The 13,639-nt window shown below is 33.4% G+C and overlaps 1 protein-coding gene across 9 annotated transcripts; it reads left to right on the plus strand.

The window, feature by feature from the left end:
• The first annotated feature begins 377 nt into the window (after positions 1-377).
• On the plus strand, positions 378-8,000 carry LOC129287432 (rab GTPase-activating protein 22-like). Of its 9 annotated transcripts, none has more exons than XM_054923614.1 (12): positions 1,226-1,253; positions 1,553-1,648; positions 1,841-1,954; positions 2,223-2,515; positions 3,136-3,239; positions 4,550-4,750; positions 5,242-5,364; positions 5,444-5,532; positions 6,503-6,608; positions 6,974-7,071; positions 7,237-7,491; positions 7,599-8,000. In XM_054923614.1, the coding sequence occupies exons 5-12, from the start codon at positions 3,188-3,190 to the stop codon at positions 7,752-7,754; spliced, it is 1,080 nt and encodes a 359-aa protein (XP_054779589.1). In that variant the 5' UTR covers positions 1,226-1,253; positions 1,553-1,648; positions 1,841-1,954; positions 2,223-2,515; positions 3,136-3,187; the 3' UTR covers positions 7,755-8,000. The 9 variants fall into 9 exon arrangements, with proteins under 9 accessions (XP_054779557.1, XP_054779565.1, XP_054779614.1 ...); XM_054923632.1 differs by having other exon boundaries at positions 1,229-1,253; positions 4,572-4,750; positions 7,599-7,769; XM_054923582.1 differs by lacking the exons at positions 1,841-1,954; positions 2,223-2,515 and adding an exon at positions 378-699 and having other exon boundaries at positions 1,038-1,253; positions 4,572-4,750; positions 7,599-7,769.
• Positions 8,001-13,639: the final 5,639 nt, after the last annotated feature.

A 13,639-nucleotide genomic window follows, 5' to 3' on the forward strand; every position in this document is an offset into this window, starting at 1 on the left:
AAAAATAATTTAATAATTTATATAAATTTATTAATGATAGAAAATTTTTTAAAAATTATAGAGAGATTATGACATTTTAAGGGATTAATTATTATTTATATGTTTTAAAAATTTTTATTATCATTGTCTTAAAAAATATTGTCTCACTTGAAAATGTTCAAGGTCAGGACACTTTTTAAAATAAGTATAGGGCGGGGAATTTCTAAAATAATTGACCCGATTAGCCTAAACAAACCCCACATGATTTTTTTTTTTGGGCCAAAACCTAACGTAATTAAAATTTAAAATTTAAAATAGTTCGTCAACAATCATCAATAAATATTTAATTTTACATTGGATGAGGTAAAAAATATCGAAGAAGCTTGAATAAATCGTTTGCATCAATTCGTCGGGCGAACAGAAGAGAAAATCGTTTGCATAAACCGCATGATGTATTTTCTCTGGCCAACTCAGTCAAATGATTTCCCTCGATTGTCTTCCGTAGCATCATTTTCGACGTGCTCTTTTTGCTTCCTACAAACTCTCCAACATTCCTACCTTCCGAAGCGCTTTACGCGACGGATGGCATTGACTATTATGGAATTATCATTTCAATAACTCAGAGATTCAGTGCACCGCTAGAAATTTTGCAATCTGCTCAGCTTTGGGTCTGAAATTATATGAATTTCCATGATCGTTTGAGAACTGAGAACTGGGAAGGTACTTAATTCTGTCTCGGCCCATTTCTTTTTTTCTTTTTTTTCTTTTTCCTTTGATTGGATACTTGAACATGTCATCTTTTCTCCGTACTTAAACATTGGGTTAATATTCAGACTCAGATTGGCTGGACCTATTTTCTGTTATTCTCGCTAACAGATGAAGATTTGATAACAAAATTCGTAGATTGCAGGGAAAGGGTGGTCGAAAATGATTTTTTGGAGCATTGGATTTTTGTTTTTTTCCGTTGCGAGTGACTTCAAGGAAACTATGCGAGTTGTGTTCCTGGAAAGATGTCATTAACATTGAGATTGGTTATTTTGTTTTATGTATTGAGGTAGGATTGTTCACTTGGCAGCGATTTAAACATTAAGTCCTAGCAACTGGCGAGATGCGACGAATCCCAGACCTCCGGTCGCGTACAGCACTTTGATACTTGTTTTTGTTTGGGAATGTTTGGAAATTCCAAGGGAGATGGGACAACTGAGTTGGATGCCTTCTATCCCATCCGACCAGAATGTAAAGCTGACGTTCCGAAGACTCATTTTAAACCAAGGGTGCGTTTTTCTACTTTCTAATTTTTCTCTATCGTGGCTTGTCAATATTATTTGTTTGAAAAAGCATATTAATTATGGCTATGTGGAAGGTTTTCCCCAATGTGATAACGAACTGAACTGATGCATTGGTAAGATCCAACAGGGAGTCGTTCATTAAAACCTTGCAATATTTTCGGAGAAAAATTATGCTTATTTTTCATCATTACTATCACAGATATATACACGAGTGGGTTGATTTTTTTAATTTAATTTTTCAGCATTATCTCGTGATCAATCTTTGGTGCTCTCTATTTCCGCAGGCTGGCAAAACTCTAAGTGAAAGAAGATGGCATGCATCATTCACTCAAGATGGTCATTTGGATATTGCCAAAGTGCTTAGACGAATCCAACGGGGGGTAATCTTATAATGCTGTTCAGATTTAGACGACTGTGTCCTTATGGAATTGTATATTATGAATGCGTGAACATGCGTTGGATTTGAGTTTAGTCATGGTAGATTTGTTTGCAATTATCTCAACATGATATGAGATTATTTATGTAAGACAAAATTGGATGAAGTGATCTGAATCTGATTATTCTGTCTGTAGTAATGGCGCCCAATTGCTGCTCTTAAGCTAAACTAGAAGAGATAAGTCTCTTATATATGTTCTCGGCCTTCCTCACTCTCTTGTGTGCTGGGTGGCTGGGTTATTAATGTTGCAGTTAAGTCCCACTTTATTATCATTATTTTAAGGAAAAAAATATGATTTATCTCTTTTTCTTCCATTTTTCCTTCTGTAAGGAATCTGATACATGAACACATTTAATCTCTACTTTATTTACCTCTTCTCTGCAATTTAGATCTTAGTTTCAGGGTTGACAGTATAATTTGGTTCCATTAAACCTTGCCAGATTTAAAGTGATTAGTGATTTTATTATAGATATATATATATATATATATTGACGATGTCTTTGGAAATGCCCTTTCAGAACATTTCTCTGCATCAGAAAGGGATTTAGTGGACAAATGTACCATAATCAGTGCCATGCACTCATTAATTGTTGTCCTTTTGAAAAACTACAGTGGGTCCATGGAAATTGCCCGCTCAGCCAATCTTCACTCAACTGTTGAATTCATGATGTCTCTCTTTCCTCACTTACAGTGATGTTTCCATCACAATGGCTTGCATTTAAGTATATCTTGATATGGGCACTCCACTTAAACTTGAGTCTCTTTCTCATAGTTCACTGGTGAAAAGCAAGCAAGAGTTAGTTGATTGAAGGTTATTTTTCTTTTTCAAAATATGCAGGGGTTCTTATTGAACTAGCACCCATCCCTGCATATGTGATGACATTCTTATAGTTGCTATTCTGTATGTGTATATCTGTGTGGCTTTGCCACAAATATGTGAACGAGCCAGCAACTCCATGCTGACCCTTTCCTATGTTTGAAATTTGAATGCATATCAATGTAAATGTTTTCCACCTTTTTTATCTGTTATGATACTGTTCTCTATGATAGGGATACAATATCACTGTAGAATAGTTGTTGCGTGTTGATTTCTATAATAAGTCTGTTCTGTTAGTTAGGAGGACTATGACAACTTTTGTTAGTTAATGAGAAACAGAATAGAAATGTTAGTAAGAACTGAAAATAACGGGTTATTGTAAATTCCCAAAGTGTACTTGGTTAAGTGTTTTTTATTGAACCATTTCCCCTGTATCTTTCACACAATAATGTGATTTAAGATGACAATCCGATGTGTATTTTATTTTGCAACTGGACTGCTGGTGCTCTTTTTTCATGTTAAAAAATTTGTATTTTACTTTTTTTCATGTTTTATTCTTTCAAATATGTGCGCTCTTTAATTTATGTTCATTTCTATTTTTGTAAATTGTGCAGGGCATACATCCTTCAATTAAAGGGGTAGTGTGGGAGTTCTTGTTAGGTTGTTATGATCCTAACAGCACGTTTGAAGAACGGAATCAACTTAAGGAGCAAAGGAGGTATATCTTACAATAACAACATGGATTGTATAATGCTATCGTGCTTTGTTGTTTACCAAGCTTTTAAGAATGTTATTAATTAAGAGGACTTGATCAACAACTTCCACAAGTGTTCTCTTTGGCTCTCTTAATAGGGTTTGAAATTATCTGTTCCACTCTCCTCACTAGTTTCTCATGTGATCTTTTTTTATACATATTCAAATCATCTCAAATGATTTTCTATCATTTTCTCTTCAATAGGTGCTACACCCACTTTTTTTTTCACGTGTGCTTATTTTAAATTTTATCTTTACATGTACACCTACACATCTATCTCAACATTCTCATCTTTACTATTCTAACTTTATACTCTTGCTGTCCCGTTAAAACCCAACATTCACTACTCTTTAGCATAGCTGGTCTTATAGTAGTCAAATAAAACTTTCCTTTAAGTTTATTAGGTATCTTACGATCGCAAATAACTCCTTTAGCTTTTTTTTAATCAAAGTACCTACCTTGTATCTTATGTGCAATATTTCCATGAATTCCCCAATCATGTTGAATAGTAGCTCCCAAATATTTAAATTTTTTCACTTAAGGTATAATTTAATCTTCCAATTTCACTTTTAAATTTAAATTACTACTGATTGACTTTTTATTAAAATTACAATGCAAATATTCCATCTTACATGTACTTAGATGGAAACCTTTTGACTTCAATGTCCTCTTTCATATCTCAAGTTTACAGTTAATCTCTCTTTTCTTATCTCCGTAATAAGAATATACTATTTGCGAAAGGCATGCATTTAGGGATTTTTTCTTAAATATACTCAATTAAAACATCTAGGATTAGGTCAAACAAATAAGAACTCAAAGATGATCCTCGATGTAAGCCAATTCTTATAGGAAAATTTTTGTTTTACCACTAGACATTCTTATAGTAGTGGCTACCCCCTCGTACATATCTTGTTGAGCTCATAAATCTGATTAAATAAAGTAAAGAGAGTAACAATACTCCACGGATTCATATGGTCTTCTAAATTTAGCTATCCTATTTAGTACGCAATGAAGTTCTTCTTGTGCAGAATTTACTGCTGAGTTCTATTGAACTCCATTCTTTTGTCCCATCCCATGAACCTTAAAGGTTATCATGTCTTCAGTTTTTCTTCATTTAGCAAGTTAGCAACTTAAATTTCATATATGGCCATGTTTTCTTTTCCCCTCTAAAAGTTAGCTGGTCTTTCAAATTTGCCAGGTTTTGAATCCCAATTCTGCCGGTCCCACTCCCCCCCTTACCCTGCCCTTGGTTGGAAATACTAAATACAAATTAGTTTGTCTAAAATTATTATCCAGGCAACAGTTTAATACATGGAAAGATGAATGTCAAAGGATGGTTCCAGTTATTGGTACTGGAAAATTCATCACAACACCTCTCATCGGTGACGATGGCCAGCCAACAGATGATTCTTTGATAGGCATACCGCTTTCAGATAAGAAGGTTCTGCAGTGGGTGCAGACATTACACCAGATTGGTATGTATATACTGCTCCATATTCATTAAATGCTTTGTAGATATATCCATTCTGTTTGGGTTTAGTTTGTCCTACAACTTTTGCGGCATGGTCTTTGGCCTTCTTTAAACTGGTTGGTTAATGAATGTTCCCCATGAAGAGGAAAAGCACCCTAAATATTAATTTTAAATTCAAATATGAGGATTGCAGATGCATGGCAGCAAGCTTGTAACATTTGATATATGCCACCATATGATCACTTGTTAACACAATAGTGAGCATTGAGTGTAACAGACCAATTGCATATTTATGTAATATAATGAGATCAAGGATATTGAATGGCTTTTGCCTAAGTTCTTGAGGTGCTGACAGCCAGTCCATTAATATTCACGGTGCATTAGCATCAAAAGAATATGCTAGCTGCATGGGTTTATGCCGTTGGTTTTTGCTGCAGAAATGTTTGCCTCTTCTTTCAGTAACCATCCATGCTGTTAAATAATTATTTTCTGTAGGTCTGGATGTCGTAAGAACAGATCGAGCTCTTGTGTTCTATGAGAGTGAAACTAACCAGGCAAAACTATGGGATGTTCTGTCAATTTATACCTGGTTGGATGATGATATTGGCTATGTGCAAGGTGAATTACTAGTTTTTGTCCTTTGTCAAATTGAAGTATCATCAGTTTGAGACATTTCCAGGTATTATTTCTGTTGCAGGAATGAATGACATATGCTCACCTATGGTGATACTTCTTGAAGATGAAGCAGATTCCTTTTGGTGCTTTGAGCGTGCTATGCGAAGGCTGGTATGCCAGATATATTGTGATTATGCTATGCTATTTTTGCCTGAGAGTGTCACCTTTGGATGTTTGATGTTTAGGTGGTCAATATTACACTGAGAAAGTCGCCACAATCTATGGACCACAAAACAAACAAACAAACAAACAACAACAAGCCTTTATCCCACTAGGTGGGGTCGGCTACATGGATTGCAAGACGCCATTGTGCTCTATCATTTATTAAGCTTTTAGAAATATTATTAATTAAGAGATCACGTTCAACAACTTCCAAGAGTGTTCTCTTAGGCCTTCCTCTACCTCTCTTAATCGGACTCAAAGTTATATGTTCCACTCTTCTCACTGGTGCCTCCCTTGGTCTTCTTTGTACTGCCCAAACCATCTCAACCGATTTTCTACCATTTTTTCCTCAATAGGTGCCACCCTCACTTTTTCGCGTATGTGCTCATTTCGAATTTTATCTTTACGTGTATGTCCGCACATCCATCGTAACATTCTCATCTCTGCTACTCCAACTTTATGCTCTTGCTGTCCCGTTAGAGCCCAGCATTCACTACTATATAACATTGCCGGTCTGATAGCAGTACGATAAAACTTTCCTTTAAGTTTATTATTAATAATAAGTATTTGAGTCAGTTGTTCACAAAAAAAAAAAAAAAAAAGGTATTTGAGTCAATTAACGATTTAGAACTTAAAGATTACTCACCTTTAAATTTGGTCCTCTAGAGAAAAGCCTCTCAATTTAGTTCATGGAACAGTCTGAAACTTCTTTGTAACTAGGGTTAAAATCACAACTTGTCAACAAAGTGTCCCAAAGATAAAATTGGGAGAAGGAGAATGGGGTTTCTCTAAATTGGTTTCAGTTTCTTTCTAGCTATCGGTTATTGCACTTGTTTTCATTTGTACAAGGACTAAATGTTTGTCCCTGGATAATGAGTTTTTGTGATGAGTTCGTATTCATGCTGTTTTTGCATTACAGAGAGAGAATTTCAGGACTAGTGCAAGTTCGATGGGGGTGCAATCTCAGTTGAGTACGCTCTCCCAGATTATTAAAATTGTTGATCCCAAGCTTCACCAACATCTTGGTATGGGAAATATGTATGGGCAGCTTCTAATGTGTCATGATTAATATTTTCTGGTTTCAAAATTATCATTTTGACTAGAATCAAAGTCAAATGTTCCAAAAGTGTAAACATGCTTTTGAGGTAGTCGATGTTGATGGGAAATTCTTTTTGACAATCACATTTTGAGGTTCCTTGATAACAGAAAACCATGCACCATCTTGCAAATGTGTGTTCTAATGGCTATAGCAGTTAGGGTCCTCACTATAAAGGAGTGGTTGCTTGTTTATCCCTCCCATCCTTAAATCTATCTAAGTTCATAGAGAAACATTACGTCTGTATGAACTCCTCAAAAATAGCTCATAAACTTGTATATATTTGTTTTGCAGATGATTTAGATGCTGGGGAGTATCTCTTTGCATTTCGCATGCTGATGGTTCTTTTCCGCAGAGAATTTTCATTTGCAGATGCTCTTTATCTTTGGGAGGTAAGGAGGAATCGATATCCCCAGCCTATATGGGCTCCTTGGGAAAATTGAGTAGCTATGCTTTTTTGGTTCCTTGATTATTTTTTAATGAAAATGATAGCTTGGAGTCTGTACAAGCTACAAATTAAGAAGCTCATTTTAAGACATAATATAGATTGTTTACAGTTGATGTGGGCCATGGAATACAACCCAAATATATTTTCATTATATGAAAAGCCAGAGATTGCCCAAACAAGTGAAAACGCACCTGTAGTAAGTGGCAAGTTGTTGAAGCAATATGGCAAATTTCAGAGGAAGAACTTGAGGACGGGCAATACTGAGCAGCAAAGTGCACTAGCTGTTTTTCTTGTTGCAAGTGTTCTTGAAGTGAAGAATAGGCAGATTTTAAAGGAGGCTAAGGGTGTAGATGATGTTGTTAAGGTCTCTCTTTCCACCCCCCGCATGGATGCATGTATTTATAGTTTGAAATATGCATTAGTCATTTACTCTTGTTTCTGCATGAATCTTACATTAACCATTCTGTCCAGATCTTGGGTGACATAACATCAAATCTTGACGCTAAAAAAGCATGTACTGAGGCTTTGAAAATTCAGAAAAAGTACCTGAGCAAGGTAAGTTCCATTATTGTCTTTCGTGGTTTTAGATGCATGCTTTCTTGTTTGTTTTTAGGAGAAGCAGGGTAGGATTTAAGTAACTGAAATGATTTGATGGATCATATGTTACCTTCCGATCTTAAAATAAACCTTCCTTTGTCTTTTGTTTTTTTGTTCGTGGGGAGAGGTGGGTGTCTAAAACTATGCTAGTAGCTAGATAGAGTTGGAAGATTAGAAGATTCAGATCAAAGGCAATGAAACTAGTAATCTATAATTCGAAACATGTGTTACTCGTTTACTGCCCTACTTTCTATATTCTCAGTCTCAATGACATTCTTTATGTGTCCATTTCAGAGAAGAGATATGAGATTTTGTAACAATTGTTTGTTCATGCAGACCAGAAGGCATGAGAGGAGATTTCTGGTGGCAGCAGTGGATACTGAATCTCTGTCTCTCTCTCTCTCTCTCTCTCTAATTTTATATTTTCTTTGGTGTGTGAAATTCTTCAGGTTTTTGGCTGTTAGGCTAATGTTTTTCTCTCCGTAAAGCTAGCAGCCCCTTACCCCTATTCTTTTGTTATTTGACGCCTTTTTTGGGGGACGCCAATCATGACTTGAGTGCCAGATGAACTTGCAGTAGGGAATTGGAACTTTTGTATTGTACAATAGGGCATTATTTTGTTGTCACCATAAAAAGATTATTTGCTTCCCCATTCTTTAGACAGCTAGTGTAGTGTAAAATGTCAAGAAATGAGTTGCATTATTAATGGCTCGTGAATACTGGGGATTGCTTGGAATTTCTTTATTATTTATAATTATAAATATATAGATATTTTTATGTTTTGTAGTTGTTCTTTCTAAAAGACATATTTTACTACCAAACTTAGTTGTTTTATTCATTCGTTCTACCAAGAAATGCTTTAAAAATGAACTCATGAGCGTGTCCCTGGTCCCCACTAATTGTCTGTATCATACAGCTTTCTTAGCTATTCATATATTTTTTCCATTCAAATTATAAAACAATTTTTAAAATAAAATATTTTAAAATATAAAGCATTCTTTGATTTTCATTGTGTAGTTAATGATTATGTAAAAATGTCCTTCATGAGAATACTATTCTCACCCTTTATACGCTTCGGTTATTATCAGAGGCACTAAGCCAGTTACAAAAAGCTTCACTTCAGAATGGTTACTGAATATATAAAATGTTTTTTTTTTTTGTGTCAAAATTGAGTGTATAAAATGTTACTTGTACTACTTTCAACTGTTAGCGTGGTCAAAGAGTGTACAGATAAAATAACAATTTTAGCCATAATCTTCTTCCTTCCATTGTGTTGACTTTTGCTTGAGTAGGGTGAGCATCTATTGGTTTAGTGTTAAAATGTATAAAATACTTGATATTAAATTTAAATGTTAATGATTCAATTTTGAATTTTATATTTGGTTGGAAGTATGTTACTATCATTTTATCCATTGTATTTTTGATTAAAAAAACTAACGAAGACATTTGTAAGCATAAAAATGGGATTAGACCAGACCTCTTGCCTCCTATGAACTTTTGCCTGTGTTTTCAACTGATAAAGGACACACCACCACTATATAATGGGCTATAAACAACTTGCATTGGTATAGAATATAAAAAAACTCGATCGACTGAGTTAGAAATACTATATCAATTATGCACCTTCTAAGGATTTCAGACATATAAATTGTTTACACACACACACACTCTCTCGTTTTTGAAGTATAAAAAAAAAATAAAGTAATAACCTTTAGAGTAAAAACTCTAACCATCATTCTGTATTATCTTAATTATACAGACTCCCCTTAATTTTAAAAACATACATTTAATCCAATTAATAACTTTGGTAAGGAATATTCTAAAAAGATGCTAGAAACTTATTTTTAAATTAAAATTTATATCACAAAAACTTTTTATTTAATTTACCCCTCACCCTAGTCAATCCTAAATTATATTATGTTCATAGTTACATAATTTAATTGTAAAAAACATGTTTATAAATTTTAATTTAAATTATTTATATAATATCTTGAATTTATATTGTTTTATGTTATGCGACGGACAAGAATATATTTTTTTGCAATTTTAAAAAAATAAATAAATACGTTCAATAAATTTGATGAAAACTAAAATAATAAAATTTTATAATATGATACAAATTAATAAATTTGATAAGATAATAAAAATTTGAAAATGAATTTATTATATCTTTTAGCTGTATACGAAGAATTTTTTTTTTTGCAGATATAGTTTTTTAGCAAAATTCTTAGATTAAAGAGAGACATTTGGGTAAAATTAAAAGTTCAAAAGTAAGACTTAATGGTCAACTAACAATTTGATGGATGAAATGGAATCTCAAATATACAAGGGAGGTTTTATACAACATATGTCTTAATTTAAGGGAGGTTCATATGCATTTTCAAAATAAAAGGGAAGTTTGTGTATTAAATTATAATATAAGGTTGGTCAGTGTATTTTATTCTAATTTTCATATATAATTTATAAGTTACTAATATGGTATTTGTGTGTATGTGTATATGATAATTTTATGAATTTGATCTTTCAATTTTAAAATTTGAAGATCGAATTGAATCAATCAACTAAAATTTTTAAAATACCAAAAATTAAATCAAATAGATCAAACTCAATTTAATTCAGATCGGTTTTGCTCTCTCACCCCTAAGAGAGAGGGGGTAAATGGAAGCCTTCTACAATTATAACTTTTTAGTACTGTTTTCAGTTTTTTAAAAAATTTAAAATGCACAGTAATTTTATATTTGTTTTAATTTGTTTTAAATGAGGTGCCATGTTAAACAAGGAAAACATGGAAAAAATGTGTAAATTGTAACTTTAAGGGCCATTAATTAACATATTAAGGATGTAAATTAATTAAAAGTGACTTGTAATTTTTTTGGAATAGCATAAAGAATAAACCCCATTGATGGTCAAGATTTCACCTTTGAGATAATGAGGAAAGAGCAAATGATAATTGTCTTCCAAATAAATTGTAATATACATCAAGATTAAGATTTGAATCACAATTGCATAGGTATTTACTTAAGTGACAAAAACTTTTACTATTTGCTTAAGTTGAGTTGGTTAAAGTGACTTATAATTATTTGCAGAGGAGGTTAATCAACATTTAACTGAAATGCAAGAGCATTTAGCCAATAGGATTGGGTTTGAGCCTTTGAAGGAAAAGACTACTGTTGCTCACAATGTATGAACAATGTTGGAATTTTTGTTGAAAAAGTGTCTACTCATACATCTAATATTTCATGGTACTTTAAACAAGATTATTTTTAGGTTAAGGAATGTTTTTAGTCTTCTAATTTTATATAAATTTTTAATTTAATCTTTTAATTTTATAAAGTATACATTTAATTTTATAAAATATATTTTTAGTCTTTTAATTTTAACATTGCTAGTTTCAAATAATCATTTTTGTATCAATTATTATTATTTTTAAAAAATTAAACGTAATAAGTTAATATTTGATCATATTTTGTTAATATTAAAAATTTAATTTAAAATTTTTTTTGTGATAAAACTATGATGCTATGATTAAAAGATTGAAAATATACTTTATAAAATTAAAAAATTAAAATAAAATTTTATATAAATTTAAGGAATTGAAAAATATACTTTAATCTTATGTTTAATACTAACATAACACGTGTCTAGTCTTGTGAAAAATGCAAGAGTATTTAAATATTTTTCCTTAGCAAATTCATGAACGACATGCTAATGCTATCATTCTTCATTTTCCTTTGTTCTTAAATATAAAATTCATTTGTTATTTTTAAAAATTGAAGGGAATGAATGCAATCCCATTTAAAGTTATGTCACTGGCCCGGTAGCCGGCAGTGACATCCTGGGACAGTGGTATCGGGAAGTTAGATTATAGTGGTAGAACAGGCAAATAAAAAAAAAAAAAAAAAAACGAATGTTCGATGGGTCCGGGAAATCCCCCTGGGTCCCACAATGCAGATTTTAAACAGAGCTTATCGTTGCTATTTCTTTTTTTTATAAAATATTTTTAATTAAATTTCACATTAATAAAATAATATTTATTTTTAAATTAATTTTATTTTTATTAAATATTTTATAATAAATATAAAGTCATTATCAGTAAAGATATTTATAAAAAAATAATTATTACATTTTAAAAAATTAAAAATAATTTAATCTTTAAATGTATAACTTCTCAAAAAAATTTTACATTTTTAAATGAAAGAATATAAATTATTTTTATTAATATTGTCAATATCAATATAAAAAATTTAAAAAATAAAAATATATATAATTTTAAATATTTTTTATATAATAAATTTAAAAATAATGTTATGTTATTTTTTGGTAAAAAAAAATTTTAAAAATATTTTTTTTATCTGTACTTAAAAAATCACACATTAATTTATGGATGAGATTAAATGATTTTCGGGACTTATAATTCAACAGGTAGTATGTGATTACTACTCATTGATAATACCAAAATCAATTGCTTGTTTTTATCAGCGTTCTCGTGCTCGGCAACGTGAGACTGCGTCCAGCGGCTGCGTGTCGGCTTTAAGGAGCCCCTGTCGGCTCGGCAGCTTCCTTTCAGAGTTAAGGAGCCAACACCTACATTAAAGCTCGCAGAGTCATAGCCCCAGAGGGGTCAATGTCGCACTCATGAGTAGTGCAGGCTTTTGATTTTTGCAATGTCTCCGAGGGTTTTCACTGCTTCTGCTAGCTGGCCCTGCTCCGACGCTTTGTTAGTTATTCTGCCTCTGCGCCATCAGAGTCCTCTGTCCTCTGGTCCCACAATCATATCGCACTTGTACCATAGCCCCCAACATACTGTTCTCCTCTCCCCACACCTTTCTTTCCCGTCACTTTCCACTTTTCTGCATCAATTTCATTCATAACTACCAATTACTTCATCGTCTTGCATTCTGTTTTGTACTTACTTGTCATTCATTAGGCGCCTAATCTGCAATTATCCTACTATGCTGTCTCTTCATCTCCCCTTATATGCTATCCATCTTCTTTCATTATTTCATTCTCGCCGACCTGCTTCCACACTTTTTTTGCTAAACATCGCTGCTCTGCTTCTCGGCGTTCTTTTTTTGTTTTTTTCCCTCCCTCCTCCTCCTCTTCTTCAGACTTCAATGGGTCTGCGTCATCTAGTTCCTACTCTTGCTCTTGTCATCTTGTGTCCCTCGTGGTTTCTCTCCTACCAGCAACCTGCCTGGACGCGGCGGAGCAGGAACGGTTTATCAGGTGCTGGACTCAATCAACTCGGACATCCCCCTGGCGTTCTCTCTTCCCTGACGATTCTCTGTGTCTCTGCCCCTCAATGGCGTCCTTGCGATTATCCTTATGAATATGAATGGTTCCGGTAATGCAGGCATTGAAACGGCACGCATTGTTGAGTTGAACTTTGGGTATTTGTCAGACTACACTCCTAACCCTCCTTGCTCTCAAAATGCCACTCTCTCAACCCTCTGCTCTTCACCTCTTTTAAGTACCTTCGCAAGCTTTTCTTTTACAGATGTTTCAACGGCTCTAGGGTTTCTCTTCCTGATGTTTCTCTATCTTTTGGTTCGAGTCTGGAGGAGCTTGTGTTCATCGAGAATCCGTCTTTGGCAGGCTCGTTGAGTGGTATATTACGTAATTTTTACGAACTGAGGAGGCTGGTTTTGACGGGAATGGGTTTTTATGGTGAAGTTCCTAACCTGATGGGTGATCTAGCTAATCTGGAAGAGATTACGTTATCGAGAAATCACTTGCTGGGAACTTCCTGGGAGTTTAGCTAATTTGAAGAAGCTGAAGCTTCTTGATCTGAGTCAAAATCATTTTGAAGGGGTGTTTACCTGACATGGGTAGTCTCAAGAGCTTCCTGAAGCTTGATATGAGATCCAACACGATTCACGGGTCAATCCCAGAAAGTTTCAGACACTTGCAGAGCC

This window comes from Prosopis cineraria, unplaced genomic scaffold (genome assembly GCF_029017545.1).
Source record: "Prosopis cineraria cultivar Desert tree isolate PC_DT_omini unplaced genomic scaffold, ASM2901754v1 PC1, whole genome shotgun sequence".
NCBI classification, from domain to species: Eukaryota; Viridiplantae; Streptophyta; class Magnoliopsida; order Fabales; family Fabaceae; genus Prosopis; species Prosopis cineraria.

Bases quoted from the DNA above. Each gene is read 5' to 3' on its own strand.
- LOC129287432 (XM_054923582.1), top strand. From the start codon at position 1,149: ATGTTTGGAAATTCCAAGGGAGATGGGACAACTGAGTTGGATGCCTTC. The intron at 1,649-3,135 runs GTAATCTTATAA...TAAATTGTGCAG, and splicing joins TTAGACGAATCCAACGGGGG to GGCATACATCCTTCAATTAA. The intron at 7,492-7,598 runs GTCTCTCTTTCC...CATTCTGTCCAG, and splicing joins GTGTAGATGATGTTGTTAAG to ATCTTGGGTGACATAACATC.